Source organism: Neomonachus schauinslandi, chromosome 9 (genome assembly GCF_002201575.2).
Source record: "Neomonachus schauinslandi chromosome 9, ASM220157v2, whole genome shotgun sequence".
Lineage (NCBI taxonomy): Eukaryota > Metazoa > Chordata > Mammalia > Carnivora > Phocidae > Neomonachus > Neomonachus schauinslandi.
Window position 1 is genome coordinate 90,590,148 of NC_058411.1, and position 25,091 is coordinate 90,615,238.

General features: G+C 39.1%; 1 protein-coding gene across 1 annotated transcript in view; it reads right to left on the minus strand.

The window, feature by feature from the left end:
* SPPL2A (signal peptide peptidase like 2A) overlaps positions 1-25,091 on the minus strand; it is a 51,847-nt gene that overhangs the window by 25,895 nt on the left and 861 nt on the right. Inside the window, exons 2-5 of the mRNA XM_021693926.1 lie at positions 11,633-11,752; positions 11,124-11,306; positions 10,379-10,468; positions 9,551-9,684 (exon numbers count right to left, since the gene is read on the minus strand). Of these exons, the coding sequence (XP_021549601.1) occupies positions 9,551-9,684; positions 10,379-10,468; positions 11,124-11,306; positions 11,633-11,752 (527 nt within the window). The remainder of the gene's footprint in view (positions 1-9,550; positions 9,685-10,378; positions 10,469-11,123; positions 11,307-11,632; positions 11,753-25,091) is intronic.

A 25,091-nucleotide genomic window follows, 5' to 3' on the forward strand; every position in this document is an offset into this window, starting at 1 on the left:
ATGGAACCTACTACATACTCTTCCATCTTCAGTCCCTTCAACTCTGACTTATTAAACTCTCATTCCCTTGGCATACATCCTCGCCTTTCTCATCAGGTCTAGGCTTAATATAAACTCTAGGTTAAAAAAAAGTTTATCTCTATCAAATTGTACATTTGCCAGACTGCTTATTCAACATACCACTTTCTTATTAGAAAATTGTTAATTGGGATGGTCACTATATTAAGCAACTGTGACTCCAGGGAGGCTGCCCGGGAAAAGAGCACGGAAAGGGTTTGGGGACAGTCCACTAGCACATTCCAGCAACTGCAGAGCTGGATGACAGAGTATTAAACAGAAGTGTCAATGAAAGTAATATCTGAGTGGGAAAAGATGCCAACTTTTGGTATCTGTCATTGCAAACAGATACATTTAAAGCTATTTTTATTATAGTGAAAAATTTATATATTCACATATGTCATAATGAAAGATTTATATATTCTTATTTAGTATACCAGTTCTCCAGGTAGAATGTTTTAAAGGAAGAGATAAGGGTGCCTGGGGTGGCTCAGCTGGTCCTGGGATCGAGCCCCGCATCGGGCTCCCTGCTCAGTGGGGAGCCTGCTTCTCCCTCTCCCTCTGCTGCTCCCCCTGCTTGTACTCTCTTGCACTCTCTCGTATAAATAAATAAAATCTTAAAAAAAAATAAATAAAGGAAAAGATAAATCTGGCAAAGGGAAAAGCACAGGCAATTTTTGGAAAGGAAACATATTAGATTTGTATCACATAAAATACTACAATTCATCTTTTTAAAACACTGTACTCCTAATCAGCTCAAGAGCCACATATAATGAAAGCTAAGCTTTCTTTCATGCTATCTTGAGTTTATGAAGCTTGAGGGCCAATGATTTCATTACAGTAAGACTTTAACTCTCAACTAAAAAGTTTTCTATGGAACCAAGGCATCTTTCCCTTTTGCATAAGGTACATCTTTCATTTGGCAGGGTAATTCTAAGTTATGAGTTCTGGTTCTGGCAAATTTTCCCTTCCTAAGCCTTATTCTCTTTCCCCTTCTCTTTCTTAAAGGTTTTATTTATTAGAGAGAGAGAGAGAGTGAGAGATCTCAGGATCCTGAGATCGTGACCTGAGCCAAAACCAAGAGTTGGATGCTCAACCAAATGAACTACCCAGGTTCTCCTCTCTTTCCCCGTTCTTTTAACTCTCTCTACTTGCTAAATGATCATACTTATGTTTGTTTTTTAAAATTAAGATCTAATTGACATGTAACATTAGTTTCAGGTATACAACATAGTGATTCAGTATTTGTATATATAACGAAATGGTCATAATCAGTATAGTTAACATCCATCACCACAGTTAAACGTTTTTTTTCTTGTAATGAGAACTGTAAAGATCTACTCTCTTAGCAAATTGCAAATACACAACACAGTCTTATCAACTATAGTCACCATGCTGTACATTATATCCCAGGAGTTACTTTTTTTTTTTTTTTTTTAAGATTTTATGTGACAGAGAGAGATAGCCAGAGAGAGAACACAAGCAGGGGGGGTGGGAGAGGGAGAAGCAGGCTTCCCACAGAGCAGGGAGCCCAATGTGGGGCTCAATCCCAGGACCCTGGGACCACGACCTGAGTCGAAGGCAGACACCTAGCAAACTGAGCCACCCAGGTGCCCCGAGTTACTTGTTTTATAACCAGAAGTTTGTACCTTTTGACAATCTTCACTCATTTCACCCACCCTTAATCCCTGCCTCTCGCAACTACCAATCTGACTCTCTGTATCTTTGAGTTCCTTTTCTGTTTGTTTGTTTCTACATATCAGTGACATTATACAGTATTTGTCTTTCTCTGTCTGACTTATTTTATTTAGCACAGTGCCTTCAAAGTCCATTCATTTTGTTGCAAATCCTACTTATGTTCTTAATCATTCTTCTTCTTAGAGAATTTTTTCCTTTTTTGTCACTGATTCATATTCTCTTTCTTGTATTGTATATACACTCCTCCCCAACCATCCCCACACATACACTTCGTTCTATCTTTATCCTACTTTTAGAATCAGCCACCGCAATTTCAACATCCATAATCTTGAAAGAGAGAATTTTAAAAACAGCAAAAGAAAACAGTTATATACAAGGAAAACCCCATAAGGTTATCAGCTGATTTTTCAACAGAAACTTTGCAGGCCAGAAAGGGTGGCATGATATATTCAGAGTACTGAGAGGAAAAACTCTGCAGCCAAGAATATTCTGTCCAGCAAGGCCATCATTCAGAATAGAAGGAGAGATAAAGAAGTTCCCAGACAGGGACGCCTGGGTGGCTCAGTCGGTTGGGCGGCTGCCTTCAGCTCAGGTCATGATCCCAGGGTCCTGGGATTGAGTCCCGCATCAGGCTCCTTGCTCAGCAGGGAGCCTGCTTCTCCCTCTGCCTGCAGCTCCCCCTGCTTGTACTCTCGCTCACTCTCTCTCGCCTATGCTCTCTCTAGCAAATGAATAAATAAAATCTAAAAAAAAAAAAAAAAAAAAAAGTTCCCAGACAAGAAAAAGTTAAAGGAATTCATCACCACTAAACCTGCTCTACAAGAAATGTTAAAGGGGACTCTTTGAGTGGAAAGGAAAGACCATAAGTAGGAGTAAGAAAAGTAGGAAGCACAAAAGCAGTAAAAATAAGTATATATATAAATATCAGTCAAGAGACTCACAAAATAAAAAGATGTAAAGTATGACACCACATACCTAAAACATGGGAAGTGGGGAGAGTAAAGAATGAGTTCAAACTTAAGCAACCATCAACTCAATATAGACTGCTATATGCAGATGTTATATACAAACGTAATGGTAACCACAAGTCAAAAACCAGTAAAACAGGGCACCTGGGTGGCTCAGTTGGTTAAGCAACTGCCTTCAGCTCAGGTCACGATCCTGGAGTCCCGGAATCAAGTCCCACATCAGGCTCCCTGCTCAGCAGGGAGTCTGCTTCTCCTTCTGACCCTCTTCCCTCTCGTGCTCTCTATCTCTCATTCTCTCTCTCTCAAATAAATAAATAAAATCTTAAAAAAAAAAACCAGTAAAACAAATGAAAAATATAAAAAGGAATCCAAGTATATCACTAAAGAAATCCAACTAATTGTGAGGGAAGAGAGCAAGAGAAGAAACATAGAAGAACTACAAAAACAACAAAAATAAAACAAGTAACAAAATGACATTAAGTACATATCCATTGATAATTACTTTGAATGTAAATGGATGAAATGCTCCAATCAAAAGACATAGGGTGAGAGAATGGATTAAAAAAAACAAGATCCATCTATATGCTGCCTAACAAGAGACTCATCTCAGACCTAAAGACACATACAATTGAAAGTGAAGGGAAGAAAAAGCATTTATCATGCAAAGGGGTATGAAAAGAAAGCCAGGGTAGCAATACTTATACTGGACAAATTAGCCTTTAAAATAAAGACTGTAACAAGAGACAAAGAAGGACAGTATATAATAATAAAGGGGATAATCCAACAATAAGCTGTAACAATTGTACATATTTATGCACCCAACATGGAAGCACCCAAATACATAAAATAGTTAATAACAAACATAAATAAGTGATAGTAATACAATAAGAGCAGGGGACTTTAACACCCCACTTACATCATAGGACAGATCATCCAAACAGGAAATCAACAAGGAAACGGTCGCTTTGAATGATGCACTGAACCAGATGGATTTAACAGATATATTCTGAACATTCCATCCTAAAACAGCAGAATACACATTCTTTTCAAGTGCACATGGAACATTCTCCAGAACAGATCACATATTAGGCCACAAGTCTCAATAAATTCAAAAAGATCAAAGTCATACCATGCATCTTTTCTGAACACAATGCTATGAAACTGGAAATCAACCACAAGAAAAAATCTGGAAATACCACAAATAACATAGAGATTAAAGAACATGCTACTAAACAATGAGTGGGTCATTTAAGAAATCAAAGAAGAAATAAAAAATTACATGGAAACAAATGAAAATGAAAATAAAACGGTCCAAAATCTTAGGGATGCATCAAAAGTTGTTCTATGAGGGCAGTTTATAGCAATACAGGCCTACCTCAAGAAGCAGGAAAGATCTCAAATAAACAATCTTACACCTAAAGAAGCTAGGAAAAGAAGAAACAAACCAAAAACCAGCAGAAGGAAGGAAATAATAAAGATGAGAACAGAAAGAAAGGAAATAGAAACTAAAAAAACAATAGAACAGATCAAAGAAACCAGGGGCTGGTTCTTTGGAAAGACCAACAAAATTGGTAAACCTTTAGTCAGACTCATAAAAAAAAGAGAGAGAGAACTCAAACAAAATCACAAATGAAAGAGTAGAAATAACAACCAACACCACAGAAATACAAAGGATTGTAAGAGAATATTATAAAAAATTATATGGCAACAAATTGGACAACTGAGAAGAAATGGATAAATTCCTAGAAACATATAACCTCCCAAAACTGAATCAGGAATAGGAAATTTGAACAGACTGATTACCAGCAATGAAATTGAATCAGTAATCAAAAAACTCTCAACAAACAAAAGTCCAGGACCAGAAGGCTTCACAGGTGAATTCTACCTTTTTTTTTTTTAAGATTTTATTTATTTATTTGACAGAGAGAGAGAGACAGCGAGAGAGGGAACACAAGCAGGGGCAGTAGGAAAGGGAGAAGCAGGCTTCCTGCTGAGCAGGGAGCCTAACACGGGGCTCGATCCCAGGACCCTGGGATCACGACCTGAGCTGAAGGCAAACACCCAATGATTGAGCCACCCAGGCACCCCGAATTCTACCAAACACTTAAAGGGGAGTTAATACCTATTCTTCTCAAACTATTCCAAAAAACATAAGAGGAAGGAAAGCTTCCAAATTCACCCCATGAGGCCAACATAACCCTGATACCAAAACCAGATAAAGACACTATAAAAAGAGAACTATAGGCCAGTATCTCTGATGAACATAGATGCAAGAATCCTCAACAAAATATTAGCAAACCAAATCCAACAATAAATTTTAAAAAATCATTCACCACAATCAAGTGGGATTTATTTCCAGGACGCAAGGGTGGTTTAATATTTGCAAATCAATCAACATGATACATCACATTAATAAGAGAAAGGATAAGAACCATATGATCATTTCAATAGACACAGAAAAAGCATTTGACAAAGTACAACATCGATTCGTGATAAAAACTCTCAGCAAGGTAAGTTTAGAGGGAACATACCTCAACATAATAAAGGCCATAACCATACTCGATGGTGAAAAACTGAGAGCTTTTCCCCTAAGGCCAGGAACAAGACAAGGATGTCCACTCTCACTATTTTTATTCAACATAGTACTGGAAGTCCTAGCCACAGCAATCAGACAAGAAAAAGTAGTAAAAGGTATCCAAATTGGTAAGGAAGAAGTAAAACTTTCACTGTTTGCAGAAGACATGATACTATATATAAAAAACCTTAAAGACCAAAAAACTACTAGAACTGATAAATGAATTCAGTAAGGTCGCAGGATACAAAATCGATTTACAGAAATCTGTTGCATTTCTATACACTAATAATGAAGTAGCGGAAGGGTGCCTGGATGGCTCAGTCAGTAAGGCATCCAACACTTGGTTTTGGCTCAGGCATGATCTCAGGGTCCTGAGACTGGGCCTCCCGTCAGGCTTTATGCTCAGCGTGGAGTCTGCTTGTCCCTCTCTCTCCCTCTCTGTTTCTCCCCATGCAATCTTCTGTCTCTCAAATCAATAAATTAAATCTTCAAAAAAAATGAAGTAGCAGAAAGAGAAATTAAGAAAATAATTCTACTTACAATTATACCAAAAACAATAAAATACCTGGGAATGCACTTAATCGAAAAGGTCAAAGACCTGTACTCTGAAAACTTTATAAAACACTGGTAAAAGAAATTGAGGACAACACAAATGGAAAGATATTCCATGCTCATGGATTGGAAGGACAAATATTGTTAAAATGTCCATACCACCCAAAGCAATTTACAGATTTAGTGCAATTCCTATCAAAATAGCACCAACATTTTTCACGGAACTAGAATAAACAATCCTAAAATTTGTATGGAATCACAAAAGACCCTGAATAGACAAAGCAATCTTGAAAAAGAAGAACAAAACCGAAGATATCATAATCATAGATTTGAAGAAATGCTGTAAAACTGTAGTAATCAAAACATTACGGTACTGGCACAAAAGAGGACACAGAGAGAGCCCAGAAATAAACCCACAATTATATGGTCAATTAATCTTCGACAAAGGAGACAAGAATATGCAATGAGAAAAAGTCTCCTCAACAAATGGTTCTAGAAAAACTGAACAGCTCCTTGCAAAAGAATGAAACTGGGCCATTTTCTCACACCATACACAAAAATAAACTCAAAATGTTACCTGACATCTATCAGAAGGATTAGATCAAAAGACAAGAAATATCAAGTTTGGAGAGGATGTGGAGAAAAAGGAACACTTGTGCAGTGTTGGTGGAAATGCAAATTGTTGCAACCACTAGGAAAATAATATGGAGGTTCCTTAAAAAATTAAAAAATAGAGGGGCACCTGGGTGGCTCCGTCAGTTAAGCATCTGCCTTTGGCTCAAGTCATGATCTCAGTGTCCTGGGATTGACACAGGGCACCTACCCCACCCCCCACCCCTGCTCATGCTCGCGCTCTCCCTCTCTCTTGTGCTCGCTCTCAAATAAATAAATAAAATCTTTAAAGAAAATTAAAAATAGAATTACCATATGATCCAGAAATTCCACCACTGGGTATTTACCCAAAGAAAATGAAAACACTTATTTTAAAAGTGTCTATTACATGAGCGCCTGGGTGGTTCAGTCATTAAGCGTCTGCCTTCGGCTCAGGTCATGATCTCAGGGTCCTGGGATCGAGCCCCACATCTGGCTCCCTGCTCAGTGGGTAGCCTGCTTCTCCCTCCCCCACTCCCCCTGCTTGTGTTCCCTCTCTCACTGTGTCTCTGTCAAATAAATAAATAAAATCTTTAAAAAAAAAAAGTGTCTATTACAGCATTATTCACACTAGCCAGATATGGAAGCAATCAACCCCAGTTTCCATCCATAGATGAATGGATAAAGAAATGGTGTATATATATACAATAGGATAGGATATTACTTAGCTCTAAAAATGAATGACATATTGCCATTTGCAACAATATGGATGGACCTAGAGAGTATAATGTTAAATGAAATAAGTCAGAGAAAGACAGATACCATATAATTTCACACCTACATAAAATTTTAAGAAACAAATGAACAAAGTAAAAAAAAAAAGAAAAACAAAAGAATAGGCTTGTAAATACAGAGAGCAAATTGGTGGTTGCCAGAGGGGAGGAAGGTGCAGGGATGGGCAAAATAAAGGTGATTGAGAGTACATTTATCTTGGGGTGCCTGGGTGGCTCAGTCGTTAAGCGTCTACCTTCGGCTCAGGTCATGGTCCCAGGGTCCTGGGATGGAGCCCCACATTGGGCTCCCTGCTTAGCGGGAAGCCTGCTTCTCCCTCTCCCACTCCCCCTGCTTGTGTTCCCTCTCTCGCTGTGTCTCTCTCTGTCAAATAAATAAATAAAATCTTAAAAAAAATTTTTTTATTTTAATTCTCGTATAGTTAACATACAGTGTTATATTGGTTTTAGGTGTACAATATAATTCAATGCATTACTTAGTGCTCATCAAGATAAAAGTACTTTTTTTTTTTTTTAAGATTTTATTTATTTATTTGACAGAGAGAGACACAGCGAGAGAAGGAACACAAACAGGGGGAGTGGGAGAGGGAGAAGCAGGCCTCCCGTGGAGCAAGGAGCCCGATGCGGGGCTCGATCCCAGGACCGCCTGGGACCATGACCTGAGCAGAAGGCAGCCGCTTAACCAACTGAGCCACCCAGGCACCCCTAAAATAAAAATTTTTTAAATGCCATAATCCTGCAGGTAAAGCATTCCCTCTCTCCCAACCTGGCTATGAAGGTAACAAATCTCTGTTTTTGTCCATCATCATGTTTTATGAATAAGAAAGTTTATACGTACTCCTCTCTCATCTCCAATTTTCTTGAGGAGGAGCTTGCCCTGACATGTATACAAAGCTTGCCTTGCTCACTCAAAGTGTGGTCTGTGGGCCAGCAAAAGCACTTGGGAGCTTCTTTAAAACATGGAATCTTGGCCCCATCCCAAGCCTACTAAATCTAAATTTTTTTTTTTTTTTTTATTTGAGAGAGAGAGAATGAGAGACAGAGAGCATGAGAGGGAGGAGGGTCAGAGGGAGAAGCAGACTCCCTGCCGAGCAGGGAGCCCGATGCGGGACTCGATCCCGGGACTCCAGGATCATGACCTGAGCCGAAGGCAGTCGCTTAACCAACTGAGCCACCCAGGCGCCCCTAAATCTAAATTTTTATTTTAATGAGATCTCAAGACATTTTGTACGCACATTACAGTTTGAAAAGAACTACTCTAGATAAGAAACAATTTACACGAATAATTTATAATATATACAGAAGTACAGTGAGAATCTATATTAAATGGGAAAACATTTTCAATGAATCAGTAGCTCTGGGGAAATTATTTATAAAGTTTCACCAAATAATTAGAAAATGACCTTGGAGATCTTACATGCTATGCTTTATAAAGATTAATAATGAAAACAATTCTTACATGAAAATATGTGACGGATATATATGTTGATACATGTTTTCCATTTATGGAAAATATTTAAAGCTCAATACTCTAGAAGCCTACACTTGTTAAATCCTAAGATTTTTCTCTTGACATGAGTCAATCAAATTTTATTTTAAGAAATTACAATTTAGCTTAACTTCATTTAGTTGTAAATTAGCCCTTTTTAATGAAACCTACAGATCGATTCATAAAATGAATATATTGTCCTTTATGCATCAAATATGCTCTGTGCACATTTTTAAATTCAGAGTTATAAATATGAACTGATCCTTTCAAACAATGTTGCCTGCTTTCATCCAGAGCCAAAGGTACATAACTGTAAGAAGACCCACTTTAGGTTGTTACTAAACAGGAAATCTGAATTTTATGTAATTTGGAATTCCTATATTTAAATTAAAATATGAACATACTTCATAGCCTCAGAATTCCTAAAGCATTAAACACAATGATGAGGTCACATTGTAATGACTGCTCTCAGGAGGAGCTGAAATCCCCTGCCCCACCTTTTCTTGCTTATTTTCTTCCAATCCAAATAAATAGGCCCACAAGGACACCAAGTATCTTCATCTTTTCTGGGAGAGATAATTAAACAATTTAAAAAGTCTTTGATGTAATTTCAATGTTCGCCTACCAGCAGGAGAGTTAGAGGAAGCTGTAACTTCCTTCTCAGTGAAAAGTTAAATGACCTACAGGAGGACAAACCTGCAATCTGATCTTAATAGCACTATATTCTGAGGTCAGGTAAATTTTAAATGTTGTTACATGATTAAACTGAATATCAAACAATAATTTTTAGCCATTTATCACAAAAACACTGAAGTTTAATTAAGCTTACAATTCAATTAGTCCACTCCAGTATCCTCCTAATGCCACAGTGAACACAGCAATTACAAAAATAACCACCATAGTATAGTCAAAGTTAGGCCATGATGGAGAATACATTTTCACAGTAATGTTATCTCCAAGAGTCTGAAAGACAAAATAACAAAAACCAGAATTAGTTTTCTTTCTCTTCCAGTGGATTGTAGCAATATTCCAATTTCACTCTGAAACGGATACTATAGAGGCAAGAACACTAGAATCATTGTTGGCAACATGATATATTCTCTTGTCAGAATTATGAGGCTATGCTTTGGTTTATTAAATCTTGAAAGTTCGGTGTTTCACATAGTCACAACCTGTTCAGGGATTTAAGGGTAAGATAAATGATATAACACAGAGACTGTTAAAGAAGTCAAAACAAATAAATATCCTCTTTTTTTTTTAAAGATTTTATTTATTTATTTGAGACAGAGAGAATGAGAGAGAGAGCACATGAGAGGGGGGAGGGTCAGAGGCAGAAGCAGGCTCCCTGCCGAGCAGGGAGCCCGATGCAGGACTAGATCCAGGGACTCCAGGATCATGACCTGAGCCGAAGGCAGTCGCTTAACCAACTGAGCCACCCAGGTGCCCCAAATAAATATCCTTTCTAAAGTCAGGGCTTGGAAACACCTTGTGCCCACTGAGAGGTGAACTCTTGTCAAACAAAGACTTGATAGGACTTTATAGCTTCTTAGAGCTTTATAGCAAATGGAGCATATATAATTTAAATTAAGTATCAGTGGTTAAAAGTAAAGAATTGTACTACATATAAACTTTGTATAGTATATAATTACTATTTTACCTGCTTCATATCTATAAAGTCTTTGCGGCTTATAAATGCAATCAGTATTTTCACATCATGAAATTCAGATTTGTTCCCTGAGGGAGGAAACTAAAAGAAAAAAAAGACATTATGACAACTTATGAGCTACTAATATATTTACAGAATAAAATACAAATTATTCCTTTAAATATAACTTTTTTAAAAATTATAAAACAAAGTTTCCTATGTTCTTTCTTGATATTATAGTAAGAGTTCTCAAACTGGAATCCTTTTAGCATAAACTTAAACTGACTTATATACAGGTATACATATGTGTGTGTGTATATGCGTATTACACTGAAGTTTAATTAAACTTACACACACACACACACACACACACACACGTTCCTAACAAAGTCTTATTCACTTTAGGAACAGAAAAGAAATTACACAGTTTTCCAATTAAATGCTTATCACAGCAAGAATGTTTATTTTTAAGTTTTTATTACTATTATTTTTTTAAGTAGGCTCCACGCCCAGCATGGAGCCCAACATGCAGCTTGAATTCACAAGGCTGACATCAAGACCTGAGCTGAGATCAAGAGTCAGATGCTTAACTGACTGAGCCACCCAGGCACCCCCAGAATGTTTATTTTGAAAGAACCCTACCATCAGATTATTCAAAGCTCAGCCCCTAAACTACACACCAAAAAGGTAGTTCAATACTTGTGAAACGTGATATATATCATGAGCTCAAAAGTTACTACTAAGTTTTAAAACTTACTAGGACACTGTTATTGGCAACCAACAATGCTTCAGCACCTCCTGTTTGTGCAATTCTGGCTTTTTCAAGAATATGGCAGGTTCCCCACTGTACTATAACTGCTTTGCTCTTTATTCCATCAGGTGGAATATCAGAAAGATTGCATAGTGGTGTGGTAGTCAGATTCATCAAACTGATGGAGGTCTGGAAAGAAGATATGTCTTTAACATAATAAACATCGTAATTCACAAAAATGCACTCAGTGACAAAGTATCAATATTGGTTTAATACCAGGTTCTTTTAAATTAGAAATGGTTTATGACAACCAGGCTTTCAGGTAAGTATTTTAAAATTCCCTAACTTGTTTTTCCCACAGAGAGAAAAATACTTAAGCCAAAACAATAAAATAGTTATTGTTTATTGATCATTATATATTACAACTAGTTCACACACTAAAACATAATAATCACTCATTCTCACCTTTCAATAATTTCATGTTTATAAATAAATAGTAACTGTGGTTTACTTACTGCATTTTCTAGGGTATTTGGAAGGGCTGTCCAGTGAGGGTTATATAGCATACAGTAGTCCTTAGATGGTAGAGGTTTGCCACTTGCAGACGCGTGCAGGATTGCTTCCTGAGCAGCTGTCTAGGACACGAATAATAATTTTCACACTGGTAATCATTTGGTTTGCCAATAACTAAGGATTTTAATAATGCTACTTATAAATAGGTTTGGCCACACCTCAAGAGGGAAGGTCTTCCAATGAATTTATCTCTTCTTGTTTGAGGAAATATTGAAACTATACACATTCACCCAGAACACATTCTTTTAAGGAAAATAAGTCACTTTCTTATGGGGACACAATTGTGGCCCTTGTTATAAGGGCCATATCCCACAGAAGACTGTTGCTATGCGATAACTTTAATACTCCCTTCACACCTGAAACTTTCCTTCCCAATCTCTTATGAGTTATTACTTCATTGTTTATGTAGCATAAAAGAAAATGCACTTGAAATCCCTCAACTCGTCCACTCTCACATTGTTACCTAACAATAACACTCACATTGTTATTTAAAATTGTACCGTTAAGTCCTCGTCTCAGCAATCAGAATTTAATGTCTATAGCAGCATTATCAACAATAGCCAAATTACAGAAAGAGGCCTAATGTCCATCGACTGCTGAATGGATAAAGAAGATGAGGACTATATACAATATAGTCAGGAATATTACTCAGCCATCAAAAATAATGAAATCTTGCCATTTCAATGATGTGGATGGAGCTAGACTACATTATGCTAAGCAAAATAAGTCAATCAGAAAAAGACAAATACCATATGATTACGCTCATATGTAAAAATTTAAGAAACAAAACAAATGAACATTTTTTTTTTAAAGATTTTATTTATTTATTTGACAGAGACACAGTGAGAGAGGAACACAAGCAGGGGGAGTGGCAGGCAGAGGGAGAGGGAGAAGCAGGCTTCCTGCTGAGCAGGGAGCCCAATGCGGGGCTCGATCCCAGGACCCTGGGATCATGACCTGAGCCGAAGGCAGACACTTAACAGACTGAGCCACCCAGGCGCCCCCAAATGAACAAAATTAAAAAAAAAAAAGAAAAACAAAACAAAGACTTTTTTTTTTTTTAAGATTTTATTTATTTGACAGAGAGAGAGCTAGTGAGAGCAGGAACACAAAGCAGGGGGAGTGAGAGAGGGAGAAGCAGCCTTCCGGCCGAGCAGGGAGCCCAATGTGGGACTCGATCCCAGGACCCTGGGATCATGACCTGAGCCAAAGGCAGATGCTTAATGACTGAGCCACCCAGGCGCACCCTCCGCCCCCAAAAAAGACTAAATACAGAAAACTGGTGGTTGTCAAGGATAGGCAAGGATGGGTGAAATAAAGGGGAGTAAGAGTATACTTATTTTGATGAGCACTGAGCAATGTAGAGAAATGTTGAATAATTATATTATATACCTGAAACTAATATAACATTGTATGTTAATGACACTTCAATTAAAAAAAGAAATGCACAAAGAAAAATGTATAAGGATAGTCACAATATCATGTTACAGAAAAAATAAAGTCAACAACTTTCACTAATAAGGAGCCCATTACATTATGATATGCATAGTACATAGCTATTAAAAAGAAAGAACTAGATCCATCTGTAGGAACAGATGTCCACAGTGGGAAAAGCAAGTTCCAGAGAGATATTTATAGTGTAACCCTATTTTTTTTTTTTAAAGATTTTATTTATTTATTTGAGAGAGAGAGAATGAGAGAGAACACATGAGAGGGGATAGGGTCAGAGGGCAAAGCAGACTCCCTGCTGAGCAGGGAGCCCGATGCGGGACTCGATCCAGGCACTCCAGGATCATGACCTGAGCCGAAGGCAGTCGCTTAACCAACTGAGCCACCCAGGCGCCCATGTAACCCTATTTTTTGTTTTAGGTAAGCTCCATGCCCAATGTGGGGCCTGAACTCAGCACCCAGAGACCAACAGTCACATGCTCCACTGACTCAGGCACCCCAATGTAACCCGATTTTTACTAAAAAAAAAAAAAAAGTGACCACCCCCCCGCAAAGTTCCCTATGTGTATCTGTACATTTATGTGAGTTTGAAGATGTGAAGAGAGACACACCAGGCTATTTTTAAAAAGAGAGAAAGATAGGGAGCCTGGGTGGCTCAATCATTAAGCATCTGCCTTCGGCTCAGGTCATGGTCCCAGGGTCCTGGGATCGAGCCCCACGTTGGGCTCCTGCTCCACGGGAAGCCTGCTTCTCCCTCTCCCACTCCCCCTGCTTGTGTTCCCTCTCTCGCTGTGTCTCTCTCTGTCAAATAAATAAATAAAATCTTTAAAAAAAAGAGAAAGAGAAACAAAGGCAAAGGTGATAGTGTGAAAAGATTGGAGAAACTAAAAAGGAAAAACATTCAAACAAAACAGAAAGGTATAAAGTCCCTCTCCTCTTATCCTGGCTCTCAATCACACTCTTACTTAGGAGTTTCTGTCCTATCTTTCCAGACACTATCCACATATATTTAATATATATGAATATATATATATATATACATGAATACATGGATACATATCTCAAATATGTATAGTTTTATACATGAGGTCAAACTATACTGCTCTGTAGCTTTTCTATACATTTCTAAATTTACATATTAGATTTTCCATTTGACACATATACACTACCTTCTTTTACACAATATATAATATTCAGTGTTACTTTTAAAATTACAAAAACTAAGAGATTTTTTTTTTTTTTTTTTTTTTTTTTTTAAAGATTTTTATTTTTATTTATTTGAGACAGAGAGAATGAGAGACAGAGAGCATGAGAGGGAAGAGGGTCAGAGGGAGAAGCAGACTCCCTGCCGAACAGGGAGCCCGATGCGGGACTCGATCCAGGGACTCCAGGATCATGACCTGAGCTGAAGGCAGTCGCTCAACCAACTGAGCCACCCAGGCGCCCAAAAAAACTAAGAGATTTTTAAAAAGCTTAAATGTTCAAGGAAGTACAAAGATACTCAAAAAGGGAAGAGTTATTGCTATAAAGGGATTATAATCTTCCCTACAATTGAAGAAAATTCAGCACTGATAAAAGCAAAACTCATTGATACTGGAATTACTAAGGCAAAACATAAATTTTAATGGAAGATTAGTATAAAAAAGTAGAATCATACACAATTGTAGAATAGTTAGTATTCAATGTGAAACATGCCACAAATTTCATGAGCAAACTACCATACCTAAACAATTTCAGCATTTCCACTACATTTTAAAATATGTTAGTAAATTTCTTATGGAGATTGTATAGCTTCAAAAATTTAGTTTATTAACAATAGCTACCATGAGCTTTGGAGTTAGAGACCTGGGACAGAATGGCAGTTTCACCATTTACTGCCCATGTTCCAAGTCATTTAACCTGTTTTAAGCTTCAACATCCTCAGCTTTGACAGAGTTGTCATGAAGATTAAGTTAGGTAATGCAATTATCTGCATGTATTGAGCTCTTAGTAAATGGTAACTATTATCATTAATTATTAATAAGACATCTAGCAACCTGCCAAGTACTTGTGTCATGCACAAGAAATATGAGATGATAATTGGTTGCTTAGCGTTTGGTGGGATATGGGGATATGAGGTGATAGTTAAAGGATGTGGGTTTCTTTACCCACGTACCCCCTGCCACACACATGCACAGCCTCCCCCATTATCAACATCTGCACCAGAAGGGTACATCTGTTACAATAAGTGAACATACATTGATCATCACTACCCTCAGCCCATAGTTTATATCTAGGATTCACTCTTGGTGTTATACATTCTATACATTTTGACATGTATCCACCATCACAGTAGCCTGTGGAATAAGGGATAGTTTCACTGCTGTAAATATCCTCTGTGTTCCACCTATTTGCTTCTTTCTGAGCTGCCGTGTTTTAAAATGGACGTGTTAATGGTTGCACAGATCTGTGAATACACTAAAAGCCACTGCATTGTACACTTCAAATAGGTAAACTGCATACTATGTGAATTATATCTCAATAAACCTGCCCTACCCCAAAGAAACACTACACAAGAAATTAGTCTTACTAGGAAGATGAAATAATCAGAAACAGAATGTGATTAAAGTCAAGGAGTCTCTAATAAAAACTTTGGTAGTTCTTATGGTGTTAGAAATGCAAATTCTTGGGCCCTATTGCAGATCTACTGAATCAGAAACTCCCAGGCAGTTTATTTTTACAAGCCCTTCTGGAGATTGTGTTACTTGTTAGAGTTTGAGAACCACAGCGACAGGAACAGAGCTTCTCAAGATTTATTGTGCATACAAATCACGTAGCAATCATATTAAAATGCAGATTTGACTCAGTAGGTCTGGATGGAGTGTGAGATTCTGCATTTTTAACTAGCTCCCAGGTGATGCTGCTGCTGCTGGTATATGAACGACACCTTGAGTAGCAAGGCTCTAAGAGAACAGAGTAGTGGAAACTGCATTACTGTGGGTCAATTAGTAGGGAAGCATAAAGAAAAAGGCTTGAAACTCAGTGTCCCTTCAAGCATTACAAACATCAAATTAGATGAGGCTTGTGGTCTGCCCACATGCCAGCGTTAGATCATTTGACAAAGATCCTATGACGGAAGGGCAGGATACCTTCCTTCACGTCTTCGAAGTTAGAGATACGCAAAACAACTGAATTCACAGTTGGTTAACTGTGGTCTGGTCTTCCATGACTTTAGTCAACCTTTAAAAATTATGTTTGCATTTTCAGTCAGTAATGAAAATATTCTCTTAGTAAAAAGCTTAGTATCAAGGGCTTAAAGGGCTTTAGGGATAATACTCTAGGCCCTTCATTTCATAGCTCTAACAGGTCCAAAATGATCAAAATGAAGTGGTCTCAGGGGCCAAGATTAAAACTGAGCTCTCCAAAACCTAGACCAGCCATCTTTCAACTCTATCATTTCAAATTCCTTCCTGCAGTTTCATCCCCAAGCAACTCTTAGTACCCAACCAGCACCCTCCAGTTTTATACTGGTTGCATGCATCTCTGCATTAGCTGTTCACTCCCTCTTCAGTGATACTGGTGTGGGTCTCCTACCACCACTCAAATTCCTCTAATACCCACTTAGTTCCTCCCACATCATTTCTTTATACTCTTCTAAATACCCCCAATTCTAGGTCCCTAGAGCTTCATGGAATTTCTTTTCCTAGAACAACTTCTCCTTACTGCTCACCCCACATCTTCCCTCTTCACCCCAGGTCCTGCAAGTACTGACTGTGGTATCAAGCTTTCTCCAGGACCATCAAATCAGCATTTTTACACCAGTGCCTTCATATTCACATCTTACTTGATCCTTGATCCTCACACACAAGATAAACAAGTTGACTAGCCCATGGTATGAAGTAGCACTTCCTTTTCTGCCTCAAATTTACCTCCATAAAACTTCATGGGATGTCTGTTGCTCACACACAGTTCCCAATTTACTTTATCTAGATCACTTGACTTCAATCATATTCCCTATCATCTTCTTTTCAAACCCAAAATATTGGTGTGTAAGTCTATCTTAATGTTACAGTTACCTATTCCTTTGCTCACTTTTCTCCTAAACAGCTTTCGGTATGACAGGTGTCAAATGATTACCAAAAGTCTAAAAAAGGAACAACTGCAACGATGTATATTATATTCCCATCCCTGCACACATACTATCTCCCCATTTTCTCAGACCAGTCAGACCGTAAACAAAGGGACATGTACGGGAGCTTTACTTTATCAGTATACTTACAGGGAGTCAGCCTTGCACTGACCTTCACGTCCCTGTCTCTTGGGAGTCCATCCATGCCGGACACGCTCATCTTCCTGGGCATTTGAATTCCGGGCTTCTGTTCCAACAGCCTCCTGATGCTGACTCACCAGCCCAATGTTAACCTAGTGAGAACAGGCCTGCTCTACTTCTGTCCAACCTAATAGCACAGTTCAAGGATTCTTCTTTCACCCTGGTTCACAGATTTGGTTTGTCTACCCTTCTTTCTTCTTCAAATGGTATCTTCTAGCAGATCTCTTTTCCAAATTTGAGTCTTCACATATTCCTTTTGAAAAGAACAATTCTCTAGCTAAAAATGTATCTACCATACTATCCCCTACCCTGTATCCATGCCACCCTTTGGGTCTGCCAGAACTCTGTATCTTGGCCCATCTTCACCTGATCAAGAAGAACTCTGACCAACGCAATGTTAACCTTTTCCCATGTGTATATTTAATTTTCTTCAACAGCCTCAACAGATTCGTCAAGCATGGTTCTTCTTTTTTCCTGGAGATTATGCTCAATACTCTGTACAGCAATTTCTTACTTATTATAGATCAGTGCTTCTTGAACTTTAACGTTCTTGCTAAAATGCAGATTCTGATCCAGCAGCTTTTAGGTGGAGCTTATGATCATGCATTTCGAACAGGCTTCCAGGTGATGCTCTGATACTGGTCCACAGAGTACATGGTTATAGACTTCATTATGAATAGTGGTGAAACTCAAAAGTCTTCTAGACATTATCGGGGTCCTCCTAGGAATTTTCTCAAGAGGTGAGTCACACTGTACCTGCAGTCTGCTGGTATAGCCAATATTCCTTTTTGGCCAGTAGTTCCATTCACCCAGGAGTTCCTTCAAAACTCTTCAGTACATGCATCCCTGGGTCCCAGCTTCCCCCACCCCCTCCACAGTCTGTCTGTTAATTAAACCAGGTTCATGTTATTTGTGTTTTTATCCATTAGATATACAACATCCTTCAGTTTCAAGGGGCAATGTATGAATGTGACTGTGATTCTCTCTCCAATTAACACCCTGGCAATCTTTCTTCATAAAATCTACAGATTAAATTATTTCTGTGTTTTTAGACACCAAATACAAGAGCTGGGGCTTAGGGGTAAATTCTGTTAATAAACAGAATTTATCCATAATGAAAACCAGCAATTAAAAAGACACTATATTCCTAAACCGGAAGATATAAAGTTTCAATGTAATCCCTGAATGATAAGTACAATGCAGCAATAGCCACCTACCCCAGCTCCCTTACATCACAGTAATGTAGGAGGTATCCCTGTCTTTATAAACATCTTTCTCTTGGGCGCCTGGGTGGCTCAGTTGGTTAAGTGACTGCCTTCAGCTCAGGTCGTGATCCTGGAGTCCCGGGATCGAGTCCCGCATCAGACTCCCTGCTCGGCGGGGAGCCTGCTTCTGCCTCTGACCCTCCCCCCTCTCATGTGCTCTCTCTCTCTCATTCTCTCTGTCTCAAATAAATAAATAAAATCTTAAACATCTTTCTCTTTACACAACTACACAGTTAATAGCAATATAGTAAGAGTAGGAAGGGGCCTCTACAGCAAAGACAGAGTTGAGGTTGTGTGTCGTGAATGACATTCCAAAGTTAGGCGTCAGTAACTTTCTGATCATTCACTATTATATATTTTCTACGCCTGCTTCCTCCCTAATAAGTTATATAATCAACAACCTGCATTGTTTCTACTCCTACCTCCAGGAATCAGGTTTATAGAAATGATGCACTGAAAGTGACTAGACCCAGACCCATAAAGATTAAGTGTAATCTTAACTACTTAATTAGTGGCCCAGCGGGTGCTAAGGCATCAAACAGGTATTTACAGGGAATCAGAGGAGTCTGTGGGCCATGGGAAAAGTTGAGCCAGCATTATCCTTGTGCTTAGAGAATCTGGGGATATGTATCGTACAGGCGAAGAGGTATTAGGGTGTGGGGAGGAGACATTCATTTATTCAGTATTCTGCAGTCTATGAGACCCTAGGGGAGACAGCAGAGAATGAGTCTGGTAGAGTTTCCCCTTCATGGGGCTCCTATTTTACTAGTTACCTAGATCTATCCTTCTTCTTGGTTTTCCCTAAGTAATCTCTCAACTGTTACAGAATTTATGATTTACACTAGAATTCACAAATTCAAATGACTACAAGGCCAGGCAATATAAATGCATAAAAAGTTGATATAAGATCACAGTGCATAGCGTTTGGCAAATTCTGACCTAAAACCAATGAAATTTTTAACAAAATTTTAGCATCTTGGAGTAAGGATCTATACCTGGAGACTTTATGGTCTAGAGTGTTGTAAACAGACCCAATTTCAGGTAATTTTTAACCAAAAAGTTATCAAATATATAACATACATGACTTCTATCTTTAAACCCTTTTCTTATGAATAAATAAATTTACAAATTTATCCAATTAGTCTTCTGACGTATTCTTGATTCACAAGAAAAATTACTGCACAACATAGTGGAAAAATATCTAGGAATGTCTAGAAACCCTGGGTTCTAGTCCTTTTTCATGCCTTTCTGTATGATCTAGGACAAGTCATAATCTTCCTGAACCTTCTCAGGATTATTTTGAGGAGATGTAGGTTACATTTTGGGAAGGAGATAGCACAGCCGTCAGTGACTGATAAAGCAGACAATAGGATGCAGAATCCTCAGAGGTAGGCTAGAGAAGGTTAAAAAAAAAAAATTGTGAAGAATCTAAAAGTTAAGGAAGGAATGTGACAAAACCAGCATGTCTATTATCGGGCTGTTGTAACAATATACCACAGACTGGGTGGCTTAAACAACAGGAAATTTTTTTCTCATAGTCTGGAATATAGAAGTTCAAGATCAAGGTGCCAGCATACTTGTCCTTACTGATTTCTGGTAAGGGATCTTTTCCTAGCTTGTAGATGGCTGCTTTCTCACTGTGTATTCACAGGGTTGGGAAAGAGAACAAGGCAACAATCCCATCATAAGAGCCCCACGCTGGTGACCTCATCTAAATCTAATTATCTCCCAAAAGCCAATCTCCAAATACCATCACACTGGGAGTTAGGGCTTCAACCTAAGAATTTGAGGGCACACAATTCAGTCCACAGCATTTTGTCCCTGGGCCCCCAAATTCACTTCCTTCTCACACACAAAATACACTCATTTCATCCCAACAGCCCTCAAAGGCTTATTAACTTATTCCAGCATCAATTCTTTTTTTTTTTTTTTTTTAGGTTTTTTTTTTTTTGACAGAGAGAGACAGTGAGAGGGGGCACACAAGCAGGGGGAGTGGGAGAGGGAGAAGCAGGCTTCCCGCCGAGCAGGGAGCCCAATGTGGGGCCTGATCTCAGGACTCTGGGACCATGAGCTGAGCCAAAGGCAGATGCTTAATGACTGAGCCACCCAGGCGCCCCCCAGCATCAATTCTAAAGTCCAAGTTTCACCCAATATCATCTAAATCAAATATGGGTGAAACTCAAGATACAGTTCGTTCTGAGGCAAAATTCCTCTCCAGCTATGAACCTGAGGAACTAGATTAAGTTATATGCTTCCAAAATATAATGGTAGGACAGCACTGGGTATACATTTGCATTCCAAAAGAGAGGGGCGCCTGGGTGGCTCAGTCGGTTAAGCATCCGACTCTTGATTTCCACTCAGGTCACGATCTCAGGGTCCTGAGACTGACGATCAAGCCCCGAGTTGGACTCTGTGCTGGGCATGGAGCCTGCTTAAGATTCTCTCTCTCTCCTGGGCGCCTGGGTGGCTCAGATGGTTAAAGCGTCTGCCTTCGGCTCAGGTCACGATCCTGGCGTCCTGGGATCGAGTCCCGCATCGGGCTCCCTGCTCCTTGGGAGCCTGCTTCTCCCTCTGCCTCTCTCTCTCTGTCTCTCATGAATAAATAAATAAAATCTTTAAAAAAAAAGAAGTTTCTCTCTCTCTCTCTCTCTCCCCCTCTTCTGTCCTCCGCCCCCCCTTAAAAAAAAGGGGGTGGAATCAGAAGGAAGTAAGTGGCGACAGGACCCAAGCAAGTCTATTTTTTTAAGATTTTATTTATTTATTTAATTGAGAGAGAGAGACAGCGTGAGGGGGAACAAAAGTAGGGGGAGTGGGAGAGGGAGAAGAGGCTTCTGGCTGAGCAGGGAGCCTGATGCGGGGCTCGATCCCGGGAGCCCAGGATCATGACCTGAGCCGAAGGCAGTCGCTTAACGAACTGAGCCACCCAGGCGCCCCAAGACCCAAGCAAGTCTAAAACCTAGCAAAACAAATTCCATCAGGTCTTAAGGATCAAGAATAATCCTTTTTGGTTCAATGTCCCATCTTCTAGGCCCACTGGAAGTCAAGCCCACTGAGCCCCCCAAAGGCTCCCAGCAGAGGCATAAGGCCTGCTGAAACTGAGGAAGTGGCCTGATGATCTCTGATTTGCCTTTGGGGTCATTTGTCCTCCTCCTTGAAGCATAATCCATGTTCACAGCCACACAGCTCCATCATCCCACCTGTCAAATCCAAGAAGTCCAACAGCCTTTCTTCATTTTGCCATATCTCTGTCCCCTTCAGTTCAAACTGGCAGTATTTCTGCTTGAAAATCCTGTAAACTCTTTATCAGATGGTTTTCCAGCCACACACTTAATGTTCTTTTCAGAACAAGCTTCCTCATTTCTTGCAATATGGAGAGGCTAAGAATTTTCCAAATCTTCAAATTCTAGTTCTTTTTTCCTTAACAATTCTATCTTTAATTCTTCTCTCTCCATTTACACTTTAGTATAAGCAGTCAGGAGGATTTACACTGCTCCATCAACACTTTGCTTAGAAATCTCCTCAGCTAAATATCTAATCACATTGCTCACAATTCTTCCTGCTACAAAGCACTACATCACAGTCCAGCCACGTTCTTTGCCATTTTATAATTAGGATTGCCCTTCCTTCAGTTTCTAATAACATGTTCCTCATTTCTGAGACTTCACCAGAATTGTCCTTAATGTCCATATTTCTGGCATGCACCTCAAGCTTCTTCTGGCCTCTACCCAGTTACAAAGCTGCTACCACATGTTTAGGTATTAGCTATTGCAGCACTGCACTCCTGGTACCCAAATCTGCCTTAGTCAGCTTGGGCTGCCACAACAAAATACCAAACAGTGGTTAGCTTAAACAGAAATTTATTTTCTCACAGTTCTAGAAACTAGAAATCCAAGATAAAGGTGCCAGCATGGTTGGTTTCTGGTAAGAGTTTTCTTTTTGGCTTGTAGATGGACACTTTCTCACTGTGTCATCACATGGTGCGGGGGGGGGGGGGGGGGGGGTATTAGGGGAGAGAGAACAAGCTCTTTGGTGTCTTTTCTTACAAGGCACCAATCCATCACAAGTGATCTATCCTCTGATCTCTCTAAACCTACTTATCTCCTAGAGGCCCTCTTTCCAAACACTATCACACTGGGGGTCAGGGCTTCAACATATGATTTTGGGGAGACACAATTCAGTCTACAACACAGCAGCTCAGCATGTCCCCGATAGCTTGGGTAGCAAAACATACCTTCTTTCCCCAAGAGGATGAGAGAGGAGCGCAAAAGAGAAAGAATTAAAGAAGATTCTTTGAGTTGGTGTAGTATACCAAAGGAATGCAGATTTCAGCAAGAGATTTCTCTGCTGGGGATCCTGATTATCACTTCACTGTAATAAGTTCAAGATGTGGCTATGTAACACGTCAAATTCTTTGAAGTAAAGAAAACATGAACAGAACTTTGGTAAAAACATTATGGGAAGGATTCAGGATTCTCCAGAGAACTTTGAAGCAATTTTAGAAAACCGATCCAGGCTAAACTTACTCATTTTCTTTGAAACATAACTCTGTGACTGGGTCCAAACACTACTATGAAATAAAGGCCTAACGGTCGTGGCTAGGGATGGGGGCTGGACTGGGGAAGGAGGACTGTGAGATGGAATCATGGCAGGGCCAAGAGAGAACTAACCAACTGGCACACACTCTTATTTCTAGACTTAAATGTTTAATGGGCTTAGAAATCATCAAGACAGCCAGATGTACTGTAGCTTGAGTTTAATAGGTCACGCTGATGTGAGGGGGACAAGATGAAGAGGGTAAGCTACGTGATGCTGAAGGGCCTTTCCAATACTCAATCCTCTTCCTGTTCTACAAAGATGTGGTAGTGGTTTCTGGAGACTATTTGCTGCTTCTAGATGAGGATACTGGCCTTGTCCTTACATAACTAAACGGAAAACTGGTAGCAGGGCCAGCTTCAAGAGCCCAAAAAGGAGAAAGGAAATGATTAAACTGCCATCATTCATTCAAATGAACACAGGCCACCTAGAGCTGTAAGATTAAGGAAGAAGAATAAGCAAGGGCTTCAGGGAGAAAAATGGTAAAAAAACAAAAAAAATCCAAAAGACTTCAGATAGTGCTGGAGGAAAGGAAGTAGGTATCCAGTAAGCAGAAAGGAGAGAGAGTGCTCCTGCCGAGGAAAGGTACACCAGATTTGAGGTCCTCAGAAAAGGAAAGAGATCATTTCAGGAAGGGTCAAGAAAACAAACCCACAAGAAATCAACAACAGAAAATCAGTAATAGTGGTTGGCACTGAAAATGATCTTTACAACTCAAAAAGATCTTGTCACTTTATTCACGCTCATTGGCACAGTGCGTAGCATATAATAGATGCACACTAAATATCTGCAGAGGAAAAAAATGTTACTGAGTCCCAAAACAGCCCTGAGAAGATCCTCCCAAAAATCAGTGAGATACAACAAAATATAAACGTGCAATATAAAAAGAATAAAATCTACACTGTGGGAGATGTAGGCTAGCTACAATTTAGAACAGGGACGACCTTTAGATTTGTGAAGCCCTTGAAATCCCACTCTGCTCACATTTTTTAGCAAGGCAGTTCAGAGCTTTTGATTATAATTTCAACGTGAGTTATCAGCAGTTGATGTATTATTAAATTAATTACTGTGTTGGCAAATGATTAGTGGGAATGTGATATATAGGATATATTCATATATCTATAAATCTATATATCTATCTAGGTTATAGTTTCAGGTGTATTTACATACCACCTCAATTGTTATCCTTTAGACATATTGTAGTGGTAAACTACAGTTCAAAGAATAAGACTAACACTGTGCCTTTGTTGTTCTCTTTATATTGTACTTCCCCTCCACCCCACAAAAGCAATTTTTAGATGCACTCTCTCATTCATGTTCCTAATGCTGCCTAACAAAGTTAGGAGTACACCAAAGGCACTTAACCATTTTAGATTCTGATTTCTTAATAAATGTTAAAGACACTTTTAAATATACTCATTAACAGTAAACCTTTAAACAGAGAATGCAAAATACACTCTTTCAGAGAAGTTACACATCTAATGGAAAGAACCAGAGAGGCATACATACACCATATCAATTCCGTGTAGACAGAGCTCACAAAAGTTTCTGACCTCAAACTCCCTAAGTCAAATTTCCAAGAAATAAAAACTGAAACACCGAACACCGAGGTCCTGACCATTCGCTGAAGCTCCGTTTGCTTGATGCTGAATTTTTAAAAAAGATTTTATTTACTTGAGAGTGAGCAAGAGAAAGAGCGAGAGGGAGCACAAGCAGGGGAAGAGGCTGAGGGAGGGAGAAGCAGACTCCCCGCTGAGCAGGGAGCCCATCCCAGGACCCTGGGAT